Below are 26,544 nucleotides of genomic sequence, written 5' to 3'. Positions count from 1 at the left end.
TGAAATACAACTGTTTTAATTGCAAAAGGATACCGGTTATACATTGAATGAAGCACTGAAACAAGCCACTGTGACGTTGCAAAATACCACTAAAAAGGACATTGTAAATTTCAGAGAAAAAAAAGTCATTCATTCGATCAGAAAGGCATACATATGAAAGAGAACAGGGAGTGTATTTACACCATGAGAAAGTGTCCTGTAACTCTACAAAACAATATGCGCTGGGAGGCTTCCTCATTCAAGACATTTAAAAATGTTTTACAAACAGCTGTTAACAAATAACAAGCCTTCGACGTCCCATTTCATTTATTTTATCAAAAGACAGTAATCTAAAAAAAAAAAAGAAAAAGAAAAGGCACCACTGTAGGTGATGAACTCGCACCATCCATCTTACATGGTGGCGGCTGGTTTACACGAGACAACCAACATTTTCCGTTAATGTTTAATATGCTGTAGAGCTGTAAGAAGCTGTAGAAAAATCAAGGAAACAAGACCATTATTAGCATGATTAGGTTATACAGAACTGATAGCTTGAGAAAAAGGACAACAAATGGGGCGTTTTGTACAAAATGGCAGGCAAAAGTGAGGTGTCCCTGCTTGTTGGATTAGCTGATATCAGTAGCTGTTGTGCTGGTGTGACAGCGCTCCCTGCAGGAGAAAGGTGTAGTCCACAGCACCAGGTATTTTTGTAATAAGTTTGTCTTGAGTATTACAGTAAGTGGCTAATGAAAACAGCTGTTCAAAGCTTATCCAGAGGGCAGACACCGGATCACTCCTAAGACATACAACTCTCAAACTGTCACGTCATCACAATGGAAATAACTGCATGGAAATTTCAGTTTTAGTTAATTTCTCATTACACTATTGGGTATAAAAAGGCCATTCTCCACACAAAAGAAAAAGCTTTTTAACTATTCTTTAATCCAAATGCATAGATGTTAATTTAAAGGACGCTACACATGTAGCATTTATCTTGACACATTGAGAAATTAATTGTGGTCACGCATTGTAATGCTGGCAAATAGACAGTAAAGTGTCTGTTGCTGTGATGAGTAAGTAGCTCCCTGCTTTGTGCTTCAGTGTTGTCCAATTTAGAGACTCTCAGGTTTGATTCCCTGCAAAATCTGAGAAAACTCTTTTCAGTAGATTGGTAAGACACAGTCATGACTACAGAAAAAGAAATATGGCGATAGAAAGTTGCACACAGAGGCTTGAAAAAAGTACTAGTGTTTGGAGCTCATGTGAGCAAGTTAAAACTAGACAAAGAAAATCCTAGACAAGTACCCTTGATATAAATTAATAAACTTTATAAAATTTGAAACCCACACATGGATTTAGACAACCGTTACGTTTTCATCTCCCCTGTATCTGAGAACTACGCTGAGCCATGCAAAATAGGAGAAATCCCACTAAAGTTTAGCGCCCTGACAACACTAATTGCCTCAGATGAGCATGATTTCATCTTGACGTTATTTTTGATGCGTTAAAAGTAACATGCATAAATCTCCAGGTGTGCTTCCTCCAGAGTATTTAAAGAATTTTACAACTGATAAAATTACATATTTTCCCTTTTCTATAATTCTTCGTCTAAAAATCATACTTTGGCTTTGACACCTTTATTTATCTTTGAATTTCACACATTGTACTATAAAACATCACCACTGCTTGTGGTGAAGTAGTGATAAGTTGGCATAAAAGGGAATTATTTAAACTGGGTCAGTAAAACTGTATACTGTTTTTTTTTTCCTTAAAAAAGGGCCTAATTGTTTTTCCTTTGGTTGTTTTATGTACCATTAGGTCCTTCAAATCAGCTTTTTACATGCCCAAAGTTTCATTATCATTCACCATTATCATGCACTGCAGTTTGTGAGTATCTAAAACACAGAGGGTATATACCATGTATAGCCTACTGTCTATGTAGAAGGTCAAAATAAAGGAATCACCAACATAAAGATTTCCCCTGAGGGCTATGTGAGATGCTTTTTCTTCGCCTTGTCTCTGATTGGACAAGATGAATGCCAATTATTGCCAACAATATGGATTTTGAAGCCTCCATGTTTGAGATTGAAATAGTCTCAAACAATTATGGTTTTGTAATTTCTCATGCAAATTCAGTTGAGAACATGAATTCTCATCGTGGAGGCGTGGGCTTCTGACCAATAATCAGTCAGGAGGTGCATCCCACACATCCGCAACCCTCTGTGGTAGGACTTCATTTTGGTTGCTTCTTTTACTTTGACCAGACCCTGTTATTTATGTTGAGCAAATGTTTGACAGATATTGTAGTGACGTTATGGAAGCACAGCAATGAACATTGGGCAGAGATGTTATGATGGATAGCTATACACAGTATTTACAGCAGGTTAGAAAGACTTTCTCTGGCTTAGCAGACTTCCTCTGACAAGGAACCATTACCTTTCACACCATTAACTGTGGGGCAGGGGAACAGAGGGACATGGAGGAACGTCACGGATACAAGTGATACAAAAGTTGAGTCAGTTCTGACTAACACCCCTAAAAATATCCATTTGCTGCTTGGAATTCTGCGACTGAAACATTTAAGTCGGAGTGCATCCTTCAACGTAATGTCTGAGACCAAAGTGAAATTTTTACACCGTGAAATCTGTGGGTCAGTGAACTGTATACCCTTTTTGAGAAATAGTGGCCAACCTCCACATAGAAACAAGTCTGAACATTAGTGAGCTTTATTATTACAAAGTGATCGAAACAGATTTTAAAAAAAGGTTTGTGTTATTCTCAAGCAGCAAATGGTGTCATAGCCCTGGCGGCTAAGGCCTTAAAAAGAGACAAAGAGTGGTTTCTCCTAGACAACAGGTGGCACTGTGAGTGAAGGTGGAAAGCAGCAGAGGTATAAAAACTTCTGTGTTTCAGGCCAAAAAAAGGAGGCAGGCTGCAGGAGGAGAGTCTACATTGATTCGCCGAGAGAATCGTCATCATCCAGAGATAAGGGCAGGTAGAGATCCTGGGGAAAAAAAGCAGAGCAAAAATCACAGTTAAGAACATAAAATGATGAACTGAAGAAACATAGGGCAACAAGATGAGAGGGCAGGAGGAGAAGGAGAGATGCCCAGGTACCTTCTGCTTGTTGTTGAGGCCTGGACTGGTGGGGGTGGAGGTGGGGGAATGCTTGGAAATCGGGGTGGAGAGCTGGCTGCTGGAGCCCGTCCCGTTGGCTGACAGAGCCCACAGAACAGAGAAAAGAGAGGAGGGGAGGGAAAAAAAAAGAGAGAGGGAGCAGTGGGAGAGGAGAAGGAAGGAGAAAGAAAAAGAGGTAAGCGGAGTAGTGGATTAGAAATTGTGCATGAGAGGACTGAACCTCTTTCCTTGGCTCTGGAGAAAAGTCATTCCTGAACTATGGCCTCATTTGGCTACGGCGTACAGGGACGCTGTCTACAAGCTCTCCATTTGTTAGATGACATTTTATTCACCCGCTCTGCGTCTTGCCACGTTGCTAGGATTCCCTCTGTGTGGAACATTGTGTTTATATCTAAGAGCGGTGCGATGTGATGTAGTCGTGTGTTTTAAGTGCTTTAAAAGAGTTTTTGTCTGTACCAGATGAAAAGAAGTTAAAAGGACTATGAGCCAGATGGCCGGTGTAAATTTGAGCCAATGAGTGTTGAAAATGCAACGTGGATAAAGCTTTATTGTTAACCAACTTAATGCCATTGGCTTCACTTAACCACTCAGCCAGATAAACAGACTCACAGGAGTAAACTTAACAAGCTGTTTAAACACATTAAAGGACAAGCCCACTCAAAAACAGAAAAATTACATGTCCTATTATCTTCAGACCTTAAAATCAGTATATCTAAACATGAGCTGCTCTTCTACTGGACAGTGAGTGCAGCTGTTTTATTTATGGACCATTCCATGGTGCTGTTAAATTGAAGATCAGTGCGTTTCATTGTGGGCTTTCATCCCAGGACCATGCCAAACACACTTTCAATGTATTCAACTCATTAAACTCAGTGCACCCTAAACTGTTTTTCTTTTTTCTCCCGAATGTCAGAGGCTCAAGAGAGTGCTGGTAAGCAGGCTGACTCTGAAAATCAGATGTATATTTTAAACATGGTGGAGAACATGAGCCTGTAGTTCCAAGTCACATGCACACCTATTGTTGAGCTGATGGCCAATAAAAATCCTCCATACCAGCTGTTAACCAATTAGAGGTAAGAGAGGCATTCAAAGACAGGCAATATGTACTTTATAGTTTTTCATGTTAGATTATAATTTCACAGTGAAGGGACCATACGTAGGTAGAATTTCATAAATATAAAGTAAGTTTTTATCATACTGTTCAGGTTCTGTGTAGATAATCTTTAAATTCATGCCAGGCCATGACAAAGCAGTTGCATGAATGACAGACAAAATCTTACCGGACTCGTGCCATCCCCTGAAACAGCACTTTCAGCTCCTACCTTCAGGGAGACGGCACAGATTAGGCATGGGCCGGTATCAGATTCTGACGGTATGATAACCTTAACCAAAAACATTGCAGTTTCATAGTTTAGCGGTATTGCAATCAAAGCTCTAAAAGGGAGGGTACAGAATATCTATCACAATATGGCAGCACAATCTGTCAGGTAGAAAATATCTATCATAATAGGGAGGCTCATTCTGTCCGTTATCACAACAGGGTAGCGCATACTGTAGCATACCGAACAGCTTATACCATTGGGACAGTAGATGGAAAATATTAATGGTTTTGAAACCTTGACTTTTTCCAAACCATGGTATACCTTGAAACCAATAACTAGCCCATGCCTAGTACAGAGTCTCCTGTGAAAAGAAAAATATCTACAAAATGGACATGTCTGTATTCAGTATTGAGTCCCATCTTTCCTAGAGCTTCACTCCTTACATTTGTCTCAAATTATTTTAAATGACTGATTTCAGCTTCAATAGGTGTAGAGCATGAGAAACAATGAAAATAAAATCTGGATATATATATTTGAAATTGGAAAAACAGGCAAGCCACATACTGCTACGACTCCATTATCTCTCTGCTGACCCCACAGGTATTACAGAGGTGGTTGCTGCCTCCCCAGCATGTTGTCCAACCATCTGCTGTCTTAAAGGCCAGACATCCCCCCCATCAGTGATCAATAAAATATTCAAGACCACTGGAGGACTGAGGGAACCTGCAGAGCTGCTAGCCACAAACCCCCACCACCTATTGCGTAAAGTGGTGTGAAACATGAACTGCGGACTACCTGCTGCTATCACAGAACCAAGTCAGAACATCATCCCTCTGCATTTACCCCGCAGAGGATTTAACAGCTCACCTGCTCTTTCTCACCACCGCTGGAGAAACAGTGTCACTGTCCCTCAGACTTTAACAAGCTGTAAGAACATAGAGCAAAAGCTCTATGTGGGTGTACCATCATGGTATATAGCAATAACCAGGCAGGGAATTATTCAAATTCTTGTATAATTTGAATCTGTTGGGTGAAACATGAAGAACTGGTGCTATATCTAAGTGTTTTCATTTTCCAGTGTTCATAGTTTATGTGAAAGCTGTCTGGGAAAACAGCTTTTTTTTTTTTTTTTTTTTGGTCATACCTGCACCCGATTAGATTTCATGGCACCAACTGCTCAGCCAACTAATGGCACAGCTATATAAACTCAGCACTGTAACGGAGAGGTATACCTCGGTTTTTCCAGTGTTAACATAAAAGATTCAAGCATCAGCAGTCTGTATTATGTTCTTTTTTGCCTACTGGATATTATTAAATGTTAAAATCCCTGATTGTGAAACAAACAGCTAAAAGCTGTTTACACTGTCTTTGTTTGCTTTTCATGTTTTATTCATGGCTGAAAAAAAAAAAAAGAATCTGCATTAGCAACATTATATTAAATCTCATCAGATTACTCTTAATAAACAAAGGCTGGATTTTCACTGTCCCCATTCACATGTATCAGAGGATTTTTATGTGCTGTTGTAGTGAGATTAAGGAGGAGTTGTTGTTTGGACCCCCCAGTAAAAACAGTCTGACTCCAGTTCTCTAGGCACAGCCTGACAACACAGAGAGGAACCACATTGTGTGTCCCAACAAAATGGAGATTGTAGTAGGAAAAAAGGAAAGAAAAATCTCTTTGAATGCCTGAAATTTGCCTACTGGGAAGATGATTTGTAGCCATCTTATACCATACACAATCCATCCTGAGGGGGAAATCCATCATTATGCGCACTCTTCTCTTTGGAGTAGGGTCAAGGCTCAAGGTCAGCTACAGACCAGCAGCACTGTGTCTGGCTGGGATTTAGTGTCTTCTACCACAACCCCCAGGAGCTGATCACTGCATCACTCTGCTGTCAAATTTCCGGCAACAGCATTAGCCTGGTTCTATTTTCCACCAGCTCTTTGTTTTGATTTATAGAACAAGGTGAGGCTGGTTTCTGCTCTAGTTTCAACAGGAAGAGTTACAGCGTTAGGTGAAATAATAATGGGCTCACTCGATTCAGCAGGAGACTTGCTACGCTTGATTGGACCAGGACTCTTTGCTGAACCACGCTGAGCTTTGGGTCCCTTCATCACCCTGCATTCTGTGGAAAAAAGCACAACGACAGTTAGAAATGAGTGAGATGCATCTGTTCATGATTGTCTGATATTAATCATTAATGATTTGACCATTCAAATAATGATTTTGACTCTAATGCTTTCCTGATTATGTAAAATGGGTAAATGTTTGGAAAGGTGCATGAATACTTTTCTGAATATCTTTTGCTTCTGCCCTCAATATGCTTGGGCTAAATGTCTGAATGACTGCATGTCAGATTGAATGGTGGAAAGACAATGAAATAAAAGTAAAACCACCAATGCACTGGTCTGATCATAGCCTCAATATTTTTCTAGTTTTGTTAAGCCAGTAAGGCTGGTCCTTAGTTGATAGGAGGTTTGTTTTACCTTCTCATATCAATTTCTTTGGTGTCACTTCAGTCTATTTTTTCTAAATTGTGTTTTAACCATTTTCATTACTATTCACAACCAATAAATAGCTTTAACCACTTGATTTTACTATTTTGGCCTCTAGTAATGAAATGAAATGCATGAAATGGCCTCACAGCACAAGCATTAACCCCAAAATACAACATGAAAGTGTCAGTGTTAAACAATTATCAGTTTGGTTAAGTCACTGTAAATCAGACCTCAATATTGACCAAAATCTGTCCATAGCACCAAGAAATGAAAAGTACTGATGGAGGGGCATCAAATGTTGCGTTGGATTCTGCTTACATTTTCTGTCATCAGATAGTTCCTGATTTCAATTAAAAATCTTGCCACTTTTAGAGTATTTGTAGGCACTGTTCCTGTATGGATGAGTGTCTTTAGACAACATTTTAGGGCTCCATAAAATCATGAAAAGGGTCTTATAGAAAAACATGTTTATTAAAAGAAGCATCATTATTTTGGTATTGGTATGGAAACTCAAGTATTAGAAATGGTGTTCAATATAAATAGTTTGATTTTTATATTCCTAGATTCACTGGCTATGATTGAAGACTGATATCTGCACTCATATAAAATCACATAAAAATGTGTGCAGTATATTCTGGGTCACTGTATTAAATCAGGGTAGACAGACTCCAGACACTGCTACTCCTCCCTTTGCATCTTTCCCTCTGTTTGTACTGTCAGGCTCTCTCTTTCCGCCCGCACCCCCCCCCCCCCCCCCAAAACCCCACCCTCCCCTTTTCCACTTTTGATGCTAATTATACTATCTGTCCTCCCTCCGTCTCCTGGGATCGCACCATGTCTGTCTTCTCTATCTCTCTTAACCTTCACACACTACTGGATACAGACGTACATTCATGTGCTATTGTTCGTAAGGTGTGCCACCACGCCTTTGACAGTACTTCAGACTGGCAGCTTGTCTAGTCTACTCAGTGGTCTCAAAATAGCCCTGAGTCTATCTACACAGATTCCCTCTCAGCTTCGACTGATGTTGCCGCTGCACAAACAGAGTTTGCAGGTACACATGTGCTTCTCTGTGTCTGCAAGTCCATCTGCATAGTCTTAACATAAAGAGTGTGAAAAATAACCACAGGAGATTTAAATCTATTTTGGTGATTCTGCCAAACCAAGCAGTGGGAGTAGGAGAAAAGAGAAAATATACTCAAAGTGTATCTCCTACCCAGACAAAGTACTTCCAACACAGAAAGAACATTTCCCTGCATCTGTCTCCGATTTGTGCATTTAGAATCTTAGCTATTGTCATTCATCATATTATCAGGATTGCCTTCAAAAAACATCAGGATTTGACCATAAATCATCCAGAGCGATGAGTGTTATGGAAACACAGACAGGGCTTTCTCCTCTCCTACTCCACTGAGGCCAACCCACTGATGTCTGGATGCTTCAGACTCTCAGCCATTTTATTTAGTATTGCCCCAAGGTTATTACAGACGGAATGAAACAATTTAGCTGTGGTTCCATTGGGGTGGGAGAGGGGAACGTTGAAAGGACCCAGATCATTATAAATGAACTGGCATTTCCATCCTGCCATCATCTGATGAGGAAGTGAAGAGGAAGAGAAAGGATGAAGGGAGCATGATGTCAAATCAGCCCTGTTCTGTATCAGTGCTGTGTTAAGATTAAAAAAGGTATCTATACTATACTGAATGTTTCGAGGAGGGGACATTAGGTGGAAGTGGGTTGTTAAAAATAGGGGTTTCAGGTCTGTGGGGAGCAGAGGGACTCAGTGAGAGGATTGGTTTCACATTTTCTTTCAACTTCTTAACAGTATCAGCACCAACAGATCAGCTGGCCTAAACCTGTCACCAGACAGATTAATGGCTCCTCTTCTCTCTACCTTTTCCTCTCTCTGCTGCCGGCTGCAGATAACCGACTTCACTCTCCGACTCCCTCCCTTTGTTGGCCTCCCTCTCACATAGATAATTTTTCTCCTCACTATAAACAAGCACACAGCGATCTATGTGAACCTGAAACCATGAATGTATGTGGACATTTTCATTTTATATATTATGTATGTTGAGTATTTTTTCTAAATTGATTTCTTCAAGTTTCCTTCTTCAATTATTTTTCTAAACTTCCTATTCTAAATAACTAATTAAAAGGTCTGTCTCATAGTATTGTGTTTACTAAACAGATGGGATCAGATTTAAGAGTAAGACTCTGTAATACAGTGAGAGTCAAAACTAAAACTGTGTGACTACACAAATCTAAATCATGACTCATACAACCACAACATTAAGATAGAAATCTCACTCACTGTACTGTACAGTGAGTGACTTACAATAGAAGCAAGAGCCAATACTCAACAGGATGTGGCTCATTAACGGCTCATAAAAATCACCAAGAATTTCAACCTCAAACAAAGATCAAAATCATAAGTATTTGTACCTGTGAGCAGCCGCATATGGACAAAACTGCACCAGATTACTTACTATTCAATAAAATGGTCTACTGTTTGACCTAACATAAAATTTAATAGACTTCTTTAAATCAAAATGCTGCTTTAAACATTGTAAACACCCTGTAAAGTATATGAGGAAATTTGTGTCATTTACTGTAATGTTTTATTGATCTTTTTATTGCTATAATGTTTAACTGTTTTTTCATCATTATCACTGCAAGATTGATTAAAAAGCTCATCCCATATGTTCATGTGCAGTTTACAACTATGACAAAATATACTGTTGTTAGCCTATGCTTTTTCTTTTCTCTGATCTTAAATACTAAATACTAAAGCTGTTAGGCTCACCGTTCTCATCCAGAGAGAAATCATCCTGGGCGTAGCGGAATTTCTCTGGTCCACATGCAATGAAGACATCATCATCACCAAAGAAATCTTGAAGGCAGGTAACCTGTGAAGCCAGAAGACAGAGTTCATGAGACCCTTGATAATCTGGCATCAACTGGTATCATAATAAGACTAAGTGTCTAGAGCCATACCAGCGGGTCTGTGAGGTTAGCCACATGCCAACATGCTCATAATGACAATGCTAACATGCTGATGCTAGATAGGCACAATGTTAAGAACTTTCACCATTTTAGTTTTGTGCATTAGCATGTTAACATTTGCTAATTAGCACAAGTACAACTGAGGCTGTTGGGAAGTCATTCGTTTTGCACTCAATTATTGAACAAATTTAAGTTTTAACCTGATGATGGTTCTAGATGAAAGCTAAACGACCAGTCTTTAAGTCTTAACATCCTGCAGAGAACATTAACTGCGTATACCAAATTACAGGGCAATCCATCCAACACCACGGATGTTGTGGCACTAGAGAAGAAGACATGAAAGTAACTGGAATTCATCATCAGGGGATCATGAATGTCTGTACAAACTTTCATGGCAATCCATCAAATAGTTACTGAGATATTTCAGACTGAAATAAAGTGATGGACTGACCAACAGGCAGACACTGCCATTGAGCCAATGTCACTAGTGTTGCTAAAAATGACAATTTTAAATACTAATCAATGATTTTACACTCCTTACAAAGAGAGTTAAAGAAACCAAGAGAATGCAACTGCCAAGAGGGAATTATCTGTTCATATCTATCTGATTATATTCAGGCTGTTATTATTCATAATTTAATGATGTGCAACTGAAATGCTGATTCAGGACTAATTAAAAAATATCATCCATGAAGACATTTAGAGCATGAAGTATTGCCAACATCCATGCAGAGGAGGCACCATGGATGATGCACTCACAGGTTTGATGACAGAAAATGCATTAAATGCTCATTACATTTCATTTCAATTAAAGGATGAACTCTGTAAACACACAGCCTTACATGGATGAATTCACTGAGTAAAAGTAAGGCTGTGGTTGTCTGCCCAGCTAGAGGATTTAGTCAGCTTCAGGTGGTAGTAGTAGGCCGCCTTTGTCTTTTACTTGTCATGTTAACATGCCTTTAGCTACAGTGGGTGCATGTAACAAAACAAACACACACAAAAGGCACAAAAAAGCCCAAAGAAAGAGGATAATGTTACACCTTTGCTGTAATGTTTAAAATGATTCAACTTCCTTCCCCAGGGACCCTTAACTCTATAGCAGCTGTTGACACAATATGGCCTACTTAGTGGACAGATGTCTTTGGGCCACACCTTCTCCTCTGCTCTCCATTATACAGGCCTTGTTACCAGCTCAGGCACGCCTATTAAAGCCTTTCAAACTAAAAGCTGCACTCCCCTTGGTTGTGTTTTTTTAATCTTTCCTGGTGCAGACAAGGTTTGTTACAAAGCATCTCTGTCTCACTTTCAATTTTCCTTTCAACACATGTTGACATCTCTCCTTTCTGACTTGAATTATTGGATCAAGATATAGTATATGAATTAAATGAACTAGAGATGACTGGCTCTGTCTTCTTTAGAGGGCTTAATGTTAGGGCTTTTCCTTATTTTCTAAAAACACAGCCCTCTCACAGACTCAACCTATCTGTAGGTTTCTCTGAGAGATCCATGGCCTGAAAGATTATCCTCTGTTGGGACGTTTGCCAGGATAGTCAAGATGCATCATGGTTTCCTTTGTGATACACATCCAAACTATGAAGTGCAGATAATTTGGGAACACCCCACCCCAGCAGCTGCCATGTTGGTTCTCTGTCCTGCTAGACAAGCTAAAAGCGTGCGGTGGTGACTCGGTGGCGTGGCATCTAACAGCTGTACCCTCTCCACGTCCCACAAGATTCCCTGGATACAGGCCTGGCAGATCCCCGCTGAGGCACAGAGATGGTTGCTTTGACTCCGGGGATCAAAATCTAATTGGTTTTTCGGGCTAATTTACAGGCTGCACCTTTAGGTTTTCTTCTGTGTTCATTATCAAGAGATTAGATACATGTTACTTTCATTAGGTTAAACTGTTGTGCTGCAACAAGGGCACCTGACAGTTAATCATAAGATGGAAGTATTAGGAAGGGCTTTTTCTCCCCCAAGGCCAGCGAGGAGAGGAGAGGTGATGGAAATGGACTGGAATGGAGCGAGAGGGTAGAGACTAGCCCATGTTTTAATAGCTTTAAGAATAGAGCTGATTAAAGGGATAAAGTGTTTATCCAACAGACTGCTGCCTTAATCTCTCTTAACAGAATCTCCATTAGAAATGAAGTTTCAGTTCTCTCTGTTGGTTTCTGACTGCCACGCAGGGAACACTAGTTTATTTCTCGACTTTCAGTGGGTCCATGCAGTGACCTAAGATGAGATTTAATATAAACACCACAAAACAAAGATGTCTAATGGGTTCAAAAATGATCAGGAACCTGGATTTTAAGGATGTGACTTTAGGTATCTCCTGTTCCAGCACAAAAAAATACTCCTATCTGGAGAGCTTTGCCAGTTACTTAGCATTACGCTTGAACCAAGATAATATTATGATGCAACATCTCAGAAACCTTTTAAAGCATGGCGACACTGTAAAAAAAAAAAAGGCAGCATGCTCTGGAATAACCTGGATTGATTCCCATTTGTAAGAGAGCATCCACCCTTATGAGTCCTTAGCAAAAATCCTACTAATCCAATTCCCTACAGGGATCACTTGAGATCCACATTATCTGTACTGTATTATCTGCATCATTAAGCCCACAAATAATTCATATAAAGTGTGTATCAAATGTCCCACACCCAAACCTGGCCTGCATGTGCACAACCCTCTGATTTTTTCTTGATATTGTTTTTCCTCTCGTGTGGGATGCCAATCATGAGTTAATAGTTACTGCAACCCTCAGTGAATTTTGACGTTTGTCTACAGTTGATAGAAATACTGTGGAAAACCGCCTTGCTTTGTGTGCAATCAGATCAGAAGTGAAATGTCAGTGTCTCTTTCAAACATGGCTGCAGTGAGGAAAGGGCAGCTTGGGAACATTTGGATATAGGTTAAGAAGCATCCTCTCTCAATTTGAAAAGGTCAGTCAACTGCGTCAACCAGAGCCACCTGGCAACAGTATCTAGGAGAGGAACACTATGAGAAGACATGATGCCATTCAACTCATGGACTACTAGATGTCCTGTTATATTGCATATTTACATTCTGCACATGCAATGCTCGCATTAGAGTGAGTGTGTATATATATATATATTCATATATGTATTTATTGGAGGAAGTGTTTTTTTTTTTTTTTTTTAAAAAAAAAAAAAAAAAAAAAAAACCTGGCTCTTTCTAGACTCCAGGTGCCCCCCCAACCCCCCACGTCCCCTCACCAAGCCCATCCCTAATCTCTGCCTCACCAGCTGTCAGGACCACATGACCCCCCAAAAAACCACCAACACCACCAGCAGCTATACGCAGGGATCCACCAACTACAACAACTGAATTATTCAGAGTTCCTTTGGACCAACTCTGACCACAGGCTGCAGATGTTTCATTAGGTGATGGTGGATGCTGGTTAATATGGAAACAGAGCACGCCGATATTCTGCTCTGCTATTTGAGAAGACTGTGGGTCACAAAGTTAGTGCGACTCCTATAGTTTGTCTCTGTGGTGCCTAATGAATAAATGTACTGCATGATCCAGTATCATAAAACATTAATGCATGTTACAAATAAGATGTTGAAACAAAAGTTGTCCTCCTCCTTTGCTTGAGAGAGGTAATATTTCACTGTAAATGGGAAAACACATGTATAGCATGTAGAGTTAGAAAAATAACACAGTCAAAGTTTACTGTGTAACATATAGGCAATCATTTCAGGTGCAACTATGGTGATTTTTTTCCTGCTTTTGTGTGGAGCAGCAGGAAACATCATCAACAAAGCTCACATGTCTTTTGTCTTCTACATACAGCTGGCCTGTCATCACTTCAGCTCATCCTTTCAGCATCACAGTTAAGAGCAGTAATGAATGAGTGACTGATGAGTCCCGAGGTCCAGTTTCTCTCTGACTCCACACTGCCATGCTAATTGATCTTGTAAAGCTATTCAATGTTGCATTATGCCGTTTAGACTCCCTGTCATGACCTGGGCGTCTCATCTACTCTGTACTTATCTGAAAACAGTAAAGGACTACCACTGGCGTGAATGAGCCGTCAAAATCAGTCAGTAGAATCAATAGCAGCTGAAAACAATAATCTGCTCTGCTCTGAAAGAAATCCCATAGAGGGGTTATCTCAGAGCAGTTTATGAAGGTTTCCTTCTACCTCCATACAAATTGGCTGTACTGTACTACTGTTTAAAACAAAATAATTAAGGGGTGGTGCACACTGCAGCATTTTCCATTTTACTGTGTTTTCTTTATGTTAGCAGAGGATATGACTCTGAGTTAGGTGTAAGGTTTCATTCAACTTAAGCTTGAATAAAAGTAGAATGGCCAAAAAATGGTGAGCAAATTACTTTTCATTAAACATCACATTGTTGTAAGGGAGGGGAGGAAACTGAGTTACAAAAAGATAAAGGCTGAAAAAGAGCTGGTAAGACCCTGCTTTGCAAACCCACGGGGAAAACTCCCACACCACTTCCTTCACTGTAGGCACACAGACCTGATCGATATCAGTGCCTCTGCACTGAGTGGAATATTCCTCAAAAAAACACACAGTGTCTCCATTTTGTCCATTTCAGACCAGTGTTTCACAGACAACACAAAGCATTAAAAAAAAACACAGCTTCAAAAACACTTAAAAGCATTTGAAGTTGTCTGCTTTTGTATCAACAGCTCAACTGATCTATACAGTGTAATTACTGGAGAAAAATCAAATGAATCAGTGAATCAAAATATAATAAATTGGGTCATCAGCAACTGCTTTGCAAGGATCTGTTTACTCTCTAACAATGATTTTGATAGGCAGCTGCCTCTCTGACCTGTCTGTGACCTTGGTGCAACCAGCACATTGTCTCTGTGCTACTGAAGGTGCCCTGGATGCATTTGGAGCACAGATGAGCCAGTTAGGCAGCGATATCTGCACAGTCATGGGGACCAGCTGGTGCCTGATGTTGTTTTAACCCCACCCCCTCCTCCCCAACCCCGAGGAAGCAGGCTTTCCATTTGGCTGACTGATGTGGCCTTAGCATTATTAAATTGTGCTTCCTCCTTTCCCCCCCACATCCCCCGGGGTCATGCTCACTTGTTGATGTGGTGCTCATGCAGGAACGAGGGGAGTCAGTCGCGGGGTGGGGGCAGGGGTCTTCCATGCCTGCTCAAGATGCTTGATCACGGGGACCACGCCCCTCTATCAGCCCGATTGTCTGCCTCTGCTGAACGTTGTGTGTGAGCGTGTGTGAGAGTGAGACGTGGCGGTGTTGAGTTGTGGTGACGGGTGAGGAAAAGAGAGCAGGCAGGTAAGACCCGATGTAAAGAGCACACTCAGCGTATTACAGCCATTGTCACAAACTGAATCCATCACAGTGGAGCTTATTGCCATGACAACTGCTTCTGCAGCATGGCAAGGAGCAGGCAGACTGCAAGAGCACTGATAACCAGAGAAAAGCAGGCTTTTCTTCCCTATTAGCGGATATATTTTAGTTGTTAAGAAGCCCTGAACCCATGCCTGCATCCATCTCCTATTCAGTGAATAATTTCTTACCACAAATTATTAACTTTTAAAGAGAACTGGAATCTTTTGTTCTCTGACAATAACAGTGTGACCTTGTGCCTGGAGCATGCCTGAAGCATCCGCTTCTTTTCTTCTCTGGCTCTTTGTTGACAAATTTCTTAATTAAATAAAAAAGGACTTAAATGAAAACCTTAATTCTAAACCAGGTCAGAATAATGGGCACTCAAATCTGTTAAAGAGCCTTCTCTGCAGTCCTGCGGACACGTCAAGATGATTCATAGGGACAAACCGCACTGCAACACAACACACCTCAGACATATTTCACAAATCATGTTTGGATTTGGCATCCATTAGACAAAAACCTTCCCAGAGGGCAATTCAGATGAACAAGTGGTGGATCTTAAATGCAAATCAGAACTATTCTCCTATGCAGACACCTCTATCAAAGAGGACTAAATACAAAATGGCTGCCAGCAATTAAATAAACCCTCTCTGATTTAATGTAGCCTTTAGGAGCAGTGCAGGGCAAATCAAGATTTTTTTTTTTCACGGGGAATAATTACTCCCCATCAGCAAAAATAAAATGATCCTAATTTGCTCTTAAGAATGGAAAATGACTCTGAATCCACTGGCCCCACCCTTCCTGATTGAAGTGAAAAGCACCAGCATTTGAGGGGAAAATGGGAGTGATTTTGTTCACAACACTGACAAAGAGAGGAGGGCAGGCTGTCTTTAGAATCTGCACAGCACTGAGGAAAAGAGCACAATCAAGGCTTGAAAAGTAGCCATTTTAAAAAGCGCTAGAAAACACGACCTGAACCACCTTTTAGTCGATTACAAATGAATCTTCCAAAACTATACATACACCCACATGCTACAGTACAGTCCAGCATACTCTTAAGTCACGCCCAATGATGGAATGTATACAGGTACAGAAGAAAAACATGACAAGTGATTTTTTAAAACCAAAGGCTTGCATTGATAGTAAACTCTCACACCCACTACAGGATGTGGTATCTGACAGACCAGTCCACACCAGCTGGGCTCTCTTTGTGCCTGGGATGTGGTCTCCTAGCAACCAGTCCCAGCAGCTATCGCAATGGAATGGGAAGAGGAGGATCAGCGCAGAGTCAGGGAGGGGCGGGCACTGCATCAATATTGCTTCTACCATATCACCTCCACCACAGAGCAGCTGCAGTGTGCCTCTGCACACAAAGACACTACAATAATGTGTGCAGCGTTTTCTCACATTTCTGTGCATTGCAATGAAAACCAGGAGTCCCAGGCATGAGTCAGGGATCAATGGACACCAATTATGAAATAATTAATCTATATGTACAGTGATGACAACAGAATCAATATGCTCTGATTGGGATAGCTACCATATGGTGGCTATTAAATTCATTTTGTGGAGACACATTATCATTAAAAATGCATAGCATGACAAGGAATTCTTAGAAGAACAAAGGCAAGAAGATGAATCAAACCTAACCACCGCCCAACCACAAAGATAAATACACCAAAAAATAACAACAACTGCAATATCCTGGAAGGTGATAACAATCTACAAACATCTTAGCAGGTGTTTCTATAGGAAAAAGCAGTATCAGACCTGGGGCAGCCAGACTGCACCCCTGGGAGAGCGCATTAAAATCAAATTCCCCCATCTATCATTTCAGTGCACCTCCCCTCCTCCAAGACACATGTGATTTGGGCCTTATTAATACAGCGGAGAGAAAAAAAAAAAGAAGTACAACACCTAAAGGAGCTCAGCAGGGCACGATCCCCCAGTCCATCTGTAATGAATAATACAGGGAAAAAGGTCCCCACATGAGGATTAGTGAACATTTAACCATATCAAAGAGAGGACTGAGGAACAGATGTCCACATGCATATCCACACATGCTTTCACGCTTCCTCCTCATCTACGCCTCTGTTAATTTACTGTGATTCTCAATACACTGGAGATGGGTATTTGATCTATGCAGCAAATTACAGGTGTGACGGGTGTGAGTTTTTCAAATATCAAGAAATCAAGAAATCTGTGCCTGCATTTATCAGCAGGATGCATTTTATCATGGTTGTTGGATGCTTATGTAGTCAAAAGGTCACTCCCATCTGCACAGAAAAACTGTATATGTGACCACATTGTGATGCTGCACCTGTATTCAAACTTTGCTGTTGGGCCACACCACCCTCTCACATATTATTTTTTACTTTACAAATTAGCACAAACCTTGATATAAAGGATATAGTAAATGGTTAATCTCACAGACCTTTCCACAACCTTCCAGGTGGGTAACCCTGCATGGTGGCTGTGGTCGTCCCTCAAGATTTCTCCATTAAAGCGCAAACATGAATAAAACATAATGTCCTTTTAGCTTAGCCCATGTGTTGAGAAAACAATAGTCTTCCCCTGGGAGTGACTTTTAGGCAAAGTGAAAGCATGTGTGCCTCATTCAGATCGTTTGATTGGTTTTCACCATTCTTATGCTTTTGTTCCAGCTTATGTTGTAGGTGTGTCCCAATTACATTCTAGATATTAGTTCAATATACTGAATATTCTTCTAATTGTCATGGTAAACTTGTATTGGAGGTGCTTACAAAAAATGACCGTACCTTTATGTGACTGTTGCTAAGTTAAGTATCTGATGCAGTCTTTCAAATCTGCTCCTGTGTTAAAAGCAAAACATTTGAAAGCATTTCTTTCCTTTACAGTTGTATGGCAAAAGACTCCAGATAAACTGGGACTGTATATGTATATATATATATATATATATATATATATATTCAACTTGTATGAGAATTAGGTAGCACTACTACTACTAACTAGCCAACCAGGGTAGACTCAGTTAGCCACCAAATTCACATTAGGATGTGTGTGTGTGTTTGAATATTTCCTGTGAAATAAATGATATCAAATCTACAGCTTAAATGTTGACAATTGCCTTTGTAATAATAAGGTCAACATGCAATTTTTGTAATGAAAACAAGTCGACAAATTCAGCACAACATTACATACACAACATTACTTTTAATTGCACACTGTGTGTGTGACAGAGATTTGAGGTCAATACATATTTTTACTGCCCACAGCTAGTGGAAACATTCCTCTGCAGGGTTGTCTCGTGGGGATTCCTGTGCCCTGAATTCTGTTCGGCTACAACAGCCAAAGGGTCCCATAACTGAGCACCAGACAGTCGTCAAGGTTGCTCAGGACACTTTAGTCTGTGGCTTCTCTTACATGGCGCAAGACATGTCTGTATTTCAAACCTCAACAACTGAAGAATTATCTCACACAGGCAATCGATGCTGAGAATCCAGACGTGCCAATGTCTATGACAGATCTTTGATGACTGTCTAATGATAGGAAGCTGATCCCTTTTTTTCAAAAATGTTTTACTCTCAACCTCAGATGTCCTCTGAGCTCAACAAATTGCAAAGACTGCAAGTTACCAGACTTAACTAAGTTCAGTTGACATTGGTTTTGGTGTGTATGTTAACATAATGGTTTTCTCACCACTTAACTAGAATACCAGCATGCACCATCCCAAACAGAGTAACAAAGAGGACAAAATGATCAAACACAACAATAAAGGGCTTGGCCCTTTGTACACTACCATAGTGGGTGGAAGACAGAACTTCCCAGGACTTCCGAGCATTTCAATCAGAGATGCACTCAAAAATACCTGTGGCCTAAAAACTAGCTCCACACAAAGGCCTGTGGACATGTATTAATGACCTGAACCACAAGACAGGAGAATATGTTGTGATAGACTGAAAGCCAGATTAAAGGCTCTAGACAATGGAGGTCATTGTGTACAAAGGTTGTTCTCATGGATGCTCAAGGTTCTCATGGACCTGCTGTACCATTGTTGACTGAGGGAAGGAGAGGACAATGGCATTTTGTCCCCTACCAACTGAGTCAATTCTGAAAGTCAAATACATTAAATAAAACCACCGAAGATACTGTGTTTTGTCCGCTTTTGCATTTCCACACAAATAACTTGGTTTCCTGCTTTCCCTTGATCCTGATGATACCTGCCTGGGTGTGGGTGGGTGGCTGTATGAATGCTGAACTTTCCTCAATCCAGACCACAAATTTTCCTATTGTGTAGCTTTGCTTACATAATGCACTGTACCACCTTTATCCCAGCTAATCCTAGAACAGAGGGCCATGTCCTGTGTTACATATAAACACACAAAAGCTTTCAATATTTGAATTTTAGAAGGGTTAGAGTTTTCATATGCATAGTGTGACTCAGTAAACTAAGGTTTGCAGCAACACATGTGATCCAGTGTCTTTTACCCGAGAGTATGATGTAAGCCGGCGAGTGACTGAAAGCAAGACATACCTGCTTGCCGTCAAGTGTGTAGATCCTCTTGACCACGCCACTTTCAAGTTTAATGGCCTCTGTAATGTCGGTGAGGACCTGCTCGAAGGAGTGCGCCGTTTTCTTGTTGAGCAGGACGCGCACGGCTTTGCGTGGCTTCACACCACTGCGCATCACTGTCACAAGTTTGGGTCGGATAAAGTCCTTGGTCTCTCTAGGCTCACTTGCAGCCTTGGCAGCTAAGGACTGCATGTTCTTCTGGCTCGCTGAGGCCTTTACATTCACAGACCAGTTGGGGTTGACGTTCTTTGTGTAGTCAACCTTCTTGTAGAAGTTCTCTGATGCACAAACATAGCTTTCCCCTGTGACAGTGAACAAAAAAAAATGGGTTAGTGTGTTGCAACACAGCTCAACTTTGACACTTGAGAGTCCCAGAGGTGTCTGCTCGGAAATATTTAAAACTACAGGAACTGAAATGTTGAGACCAGTGGGAGAAATTATCTCTGGGCTTTCACATCTCGGATTTCATCTGACATCGATCTAATGTCACAACTAAAAATCGTTTTACTTTGCTGAAGAATATAGTGCATACTGCAGATGGTGTCAGTTTTGTTTGTTGAGAATGAAAATGGATAACCAAAACAGGAAAAACATGTTGCTATTGAGTTTTTGTTTGTTTTTCAAATGTTGTGTTTGATCCTTTGAGCATCCCCATGGTATTTGGGTTGTGGTGGAACAAGTCTCAGGACTGGATAACTCAAACCCTAAACTACAGCATTTGGTTGGATAGGTACCACTAAGATCATTGGTAATATACTCATATAGCTCAATCCATGGTGAATACATTTCACCTGAAATATATAGTGTTACATTTTATGGCACACGCTGACAGTAATAACAACAACCAACTTTCCAGATAGAGCCTGACTGACTTCCTTGTTGGACATTAAAAAATACAGCCTCATGGCAAATGCACTTTTCCTAAATTGGCCCATCCTTCTTCCAACCCTCAAAATAATCTCCTGTTTTCATTGTCATTTATCGACTTGCAGTTTTTACAGCAGATTGTGCTTTTGCTCAGACAAGGAGAGGAGTTAAAGTAAAGACAAAAGGCAGCAGGGGGAGAGAGATAGAGAAATTTTGGCAAAAGGGGGAATCCAGACGGCAACAATTAGGCCAAATGTGGAGAAATTACAGCAAAGACAAAGGCACAAAACAGGATTACACTGTGCAGAAGAGATTGAGCAATTAATTATGGCCCACAAGAGGAAGCACAATGAAATGCCCCACCACCACCACCCACAGTGCTTACCATGCAGCCCCATCTTTACTGCACCCACCACACATAGACACGCACACAGAGCAGCACAGAGATGCGCATGCACACACTCACTCCTATCTTCTCTAAGCAGCTCAATTAGCAGAGATGATCAACTCATTTTGGACAAATTAAGCTGCACTTCAACTTCTAGCTTTAACCCTAAATTCACTATTCACCACTCCTTTAGAAATCTCATAAAAAGTAATGTTTCAAAAAGATGAGGTCAAAAAGTTGGGTCATTTAGTCACTCCCGTGAAAAATCTGATCGCTTACAATGATCAAGTATTTGCCAAGGTCAACAACTTCAGCATCAATGTAATGCGCTTCTTTACGAAAAGCTTTAAGTTGCTGCATCTGAGTTAAGGCTTCACTGATATATGGCTTTGCTCTAAGCTGGCCAATGCATGGATCATCCTGTTGGGTGCCAAGAAAAGACGTCATTCAATTACTAAAAAAGGTTTCCAAGTCATCTTTGGCAACTTACACAACAAGAATCAGTTAGCACATAAATCACTTCTTGTTCTAATCAACTCTCTGTTGCCAAATATAGACTATAACAGACACTAACAGCCATGATGGCAGCTGCTCATGAAGCTGCTCATGAAGCTTGTATTACTGATCAGCTTCCCAAGCAATAAGAATGTGAAATATGTCATGATGCAAAATACCTCGACCCCTGAATCAGAAAAATATTTTTTGCCATAAATAAAATCCAAAAATGTTAAAGGGAATTTTCACCCATTGTTACCATGGATGCTGATGGAGACATTTGACAGTAGAAACTCATAAAAACTCCCTTTCAAATTGTGACTGGAGGTTTCTTTTGAGAATTAGATCCTAATGCTGTCTGTTAATGATCCATTTATCCCATGCTGAGCTGCAGAGGTCTGTCTTTACAGCTCAGTATGAACCATTCTGAGAGCCTAAGCTAAACATCCTAAAACTCAGACCCACTGAGCCCCATTAAGACCGAGGCAGAAGACCTGTTTTCAGCTTTATCAGCAGGAAATCTTTAAATATTAAACCATGAAATACAATTTAATATGATGAGTAACATGGGATTGAACGTGCCATGAAATGTTTGTGGGTTTTTAAAACCAATGTCTCTGTTTTTACAAAACTTTCAATACATTTCGTCACATTTGTTTTGTCTACTTTGCATTAAAGTCAAGACAAAAAAAGGAAATAGCTTCATAAGTTTTAAAGAACCTACGAAATGCCTAGAGTTGAAAAAATTGGACCATGTCCCCCATGTGCTCCAGGGTAACCCTTCAGATTAGAAGTTGTTAGTTCATAGGAGAGATTACTGGAGTCTAGACCGAACAGATAATTCTTCTAATCTCAGAAAACTAGAAATATTATGCTCCTAAATCTTCTCAGCACAGAAACTGCCTTGATCTTCTTTAACATGGTGCCCTATAATGTCTCCATTTCATCTCACTGCTGCAGCTCTACTGGGGAACAAAGTAACTGATAACACAAATGATTCAGCATCTCAAGCATTAAATCAGACGCAGTAAGTGCTTGGTGGATCCTGTCAAAACAATGCTTACCTTCCTCTAGCTCATCCAAGGTTGTGATCTTACGTGAGCCATCAATAGTAAAGATGAAGCGGACACCCTGGGGCAAGTTGATGTGGTCGGAGAGCGAGCGCGTGAGGTCAGCCAGGAGGGAGTCGAAGGTGCGAAATCGGTCATTGGCCACAGCATACACGATGCCCTTGAAGTATCGGTCTCCGTTGCGGTAGAAGCGCACCTTTTTGGCTTTCTTCTCATTGGTGAGGGCCTGGAGAGTGCGTGTACGATAGAAGCTGCAGTGGGCGCTGTGGGTAGGGCTGGGGAGTCCATTCATGCGCCCGCCCCGCGGGGTACGGGATGCCTTGTCTCGCTCGTCAAAATGTCCAAAGTCTAGCTCCATGATGACTGAAAGTTGTGATGGTTGTGACAAATGTGTGGTGGTGGAGACCAGCTCCGAAGAGTCTAGGAAAAGAAGGAAAACAATGTCTATAATACATCACAAAGTAAAACACAGAAAAATGATGATATTAATAATAATACGACATTGTGATTTAATCTTTTGGCTTGTTCCAAAAACATGGACCAGACAACCAGGACATTCCAAATACCAGAAATACCAGTTTCTAACTATTAACGGAAACCATATTGATTGGTTACTAATTCTAATCTATAGTATCTTATGATCATTTCATTTTAAAAGCAGAGGAAACACCAGATTTCTGACTTGAATTCCCTTTCCAATCTGCCATAATGGTAATGGTTTCATCTACATAAAGGTAGACAATGAGTGAAACAATCATTTTTGCCACAGGAGGAGCCACTGGGTGCTAAAGACCAACGAGTAGGTGGCCCGCCTACTGTGGAATTACTGTTAGGTGCCAGTAAGTGTGGGCTGGGGTGGAGCTGACATCAGTCTCAACAAAGGTATATGGACAGAAAAGGCCTGCATGAATTAAAAGAGGAGTTGATTTATAGTTACAGATGAAATGTATGAGGCATTTTTACTCTGTCAGGAGGTGAAAGTAAATTAACTGGGCTTTTCATTGGGAAGAATTTGAGCATAAACAAAAAGAATATCACAAGAAAGTAAGACTTTTGCTGTTATTGTGTCCAATGCGATCAACTTACAGAATCTCAGTGGTAATGTACAAAGTGGTAAAGGTGTTCTTTTTAAATGTAGATGTGAATTTTACCTGTGTGTCATTCACTACCTGGTACTAACACAACTCTTATGAGGGATGGATGACATAATCATATGTAATCATGAAAATATCTTAATATCAACAACTTTAACCGTATTTACAGGGAATATGAATTCAAAATGGTTAGAATTCATATTCCCTGTAAATACGGTTAAAGTTGTCTCCTGGCTATGGATATCAGAATCTATATTCAACATTTGATTTAAGGGTGTAAGATCTCAGTTATGGCAGTAGGACATGTACACTGTTCAGTAGAAATAATGGACTCTCAGAGGAGTGTTTAATAGTTAAGTGGAGACACTGTTACTGTAAGTGTTATCAGCACATTTCTACTAAAATTTATGTTCAACATTAATTTTGGATTTGACTCTCAGTTGAAGCTAAAAGAAAATGTTCCCCCTGTTTTTTCCTCCCCAAAATAGTCAGTATTTGAATGTTCTTGAGAATTATGCAAATGATGCACCTGTTCAGACATTAAACAATAAACCACTTATGCTATGAGACAGACTGGCCTGTGGACTGGAGCAGCTTTCCCATTTAAAAACCAGTCTTTTCCTGTTAACCTCCACCTGATGGCTGCAACTCAGCCCTCAAAACAAAAACTCATTGAACCATACATTTCAAAAAAAAAAAAAAAAAAAAAAAAAACACCCACACACACCCACATGAAAGAGGACGTTATCTGTGCCCAGTGGAAAGGCCTGCCACATTGACACAATCTCCTTATTCATGCAATGTTCTTCAAAACACCTTCGACAAGAGTGATCTCTACAAAGTCACAAGCAGAGTAAAAATGTCAGAATAAGGCAAAGGTGTCATGAATGCCACTGGTCTTGATTAGCCTATAGGACTTGACGATATTGACTGAAAGGTCACAGCTCTTCGAACACAACTCCACTCTAATTGGCTCATTAACAACACATACACGGTGTGTCTTTTAGGATGTCTAAACGACATATTTTGAAGACAATTTTGATAATTTGGGTCTGAAAGGTCACCATTTAGCATCTTCTGTCACTGACGAAGAATGTGTCAATTTTCTACTTAATTGTCATGATCTGTATCATGATGATGATAACATACAGAATTGTATTATTATTTTGCAAGATGGATAATAGCTCTAGCTTTGAACATATACTAATATTATAATGTGATACTGAACTCTAACATAGCACCCACTTCTACTTTCAATGAACAGTAAAAAGCCCAAAAATGTCCTCACTAACCTCTAGTGTCTTTTTCGCCATTTTGTTGCATGCATACAAACCACTGAATGAAATGTTGCTTCATAATACTCATTTGCTCACTCAGTTCCTTCACTGTTTAAAGCCCTATATGTTACTTATGCATATACAGTACTGCACAGAAGATCACATTGACAAACACAGGCCATTAAAACAGCACTGAGAGATGCTGCCACCACCCATCCATCCATGTGGTGGGGCCCTCCAGTCCTCAGCTAACCCCCTGGTTGCGCTGCTGCTACTGCTGACTGGGGTTTTATGACAGGCACACTGATAGGGGTGGGACTTCTGTAGAATGGGTGCTCCTCAGCTGACAAAGGCCAGGTTTCAAGCCCATCTGCTGCACTAATGGGCAGAGCTAACTGTGACCCTTCCCCAGTGGAGCATCAACTAGGACAGTCCATTGTCTCAAGCAGGGTGCCTGCCTTCAGAGTGACATCACCATCAGTGCTGCTGCTGCTGCTGCTGCTCCTTGTAAGAGGAGCAGCCGGCTTATTCTCCAACATGAGTCCATAAAGTGTACTCTGTCTTGTCAATGAGGATTTTTCTCAGACATAGCCTGAATACTATTTCAATTTCAAGTACAAAGCTGCGAAACATGACACACTTTACATTATGATCATCTCTCTTTATGGTTGATTGAGATACTGCAGACTTTTCTCAATAGCTGTAAGAAAATCACCACCACAGCAAAACGCATGCATTCTCCCAAACTGAAACCAGACCCAGCCATTAAGCAGCACTGCAGCAACATGGTGTAGTATCATTGATATTTTTGGCTGGTTCTGTGTTCCTGACTGAGCCACCCACACAACACCCCGGTGACTACACACTCCTGACTAAACCAGCACCACATTATGACTCTCTCTCAGTCATGATCATCAAAGCTGATCCACGTACAATATCTATCCATCTCTCACACCGCGCCACGCAGAGCTGCTTTTTCTTAAATCACAGCCACAAAGGGAAGAAAAGTTTCATGACACTACACTTCTCATGTCTAATGAATGAGCGTAGCCACATGGCAGAAAGCAGCGGCATAAAATGCAAGTTTTTCTTCAGGAAAAAAAAAGGGGGAGGGGGGTTTGTTGGGTGTGCGCACACCTTCTCGCAATCCACCTGCTCAAACGCACATCTGAAAACCTAAAATCAAAAAAATCACTCCATCCACACAGAAATACCTAAAATGTAATCTCACTTGCTCACTCAGAGTCAAAATCATTACAATTTAATGTCTCCTTTCATCAGTAAAGTCTGTGGATAATCCCACCCCAGTAGCGGACTCACCTGCGTCGCTGCTTGCGGAGTGAAGGGAGTGTGTGTGTGTGTGGGGAGTGGATGCGAGTGAGTGAGTCGATGCTGCAGGATAGAAGCACGCCGTCTCTCCCTTCGCCTTTGTCTGCTTCAGTCTGAGAGAGCCGGAGCCGCTGCCTGCCTCGCTGGAGGAGCTACTGGGTCCT

At 40.7% G+C, this 26,544-nt stretch overlaps 1 protein-coding gene across 1 annotated transcript; it reads right to left on the bottom strand.

Moving 5' to 3' along the window:
• Positions 1-26,544, bottom strand: LOC108893946 (neuronal migration protein doublecortin). Its single transcript, XM_018692439.2, has 7 exons — positions 26,372-26,544; positions 22,675-23,100; positions 19,822-20,162; positions 9,745-9,847; positions 6,476-6,565; positions 3,097-3,194; positions 1-2,983 (listed from the first exon to the last, which is right to left on the bottom strand). The coding sequence occupies exons 2-7, from the start codon at positions 23,036-23,038 to the stop codon at positions 2,927-2,929; spliced, it is 1,053 nt and encodes a 350-aa protein (XP_018547955.1). The 5' UTR covers positions 23,039-23,100; positions 26,372-26,544; the 3' UTR covers positions 1-2,926.

The sequence above is a fragment of the Lates calcarifer genome, linkage group LG20, assembly GCF_001640805.2.
Source record: "Lates calcarifer isolate ASB-BC8 linkage group LG20, TLL_Latcal_v3, whole genome shotgun sequence".
Classification (NCBI taxonomy): domain Eukaryota; kingdom Metazoa; phylum Chordata; class Actinopteri; family Centropomidae; genus Lates; species Lates calcarifer.
The sequence above is the reverse complement of the archived record's forward strand: the minus strand, read 5'-3'. Positions and strand labels throughout refer to the sequence as shown.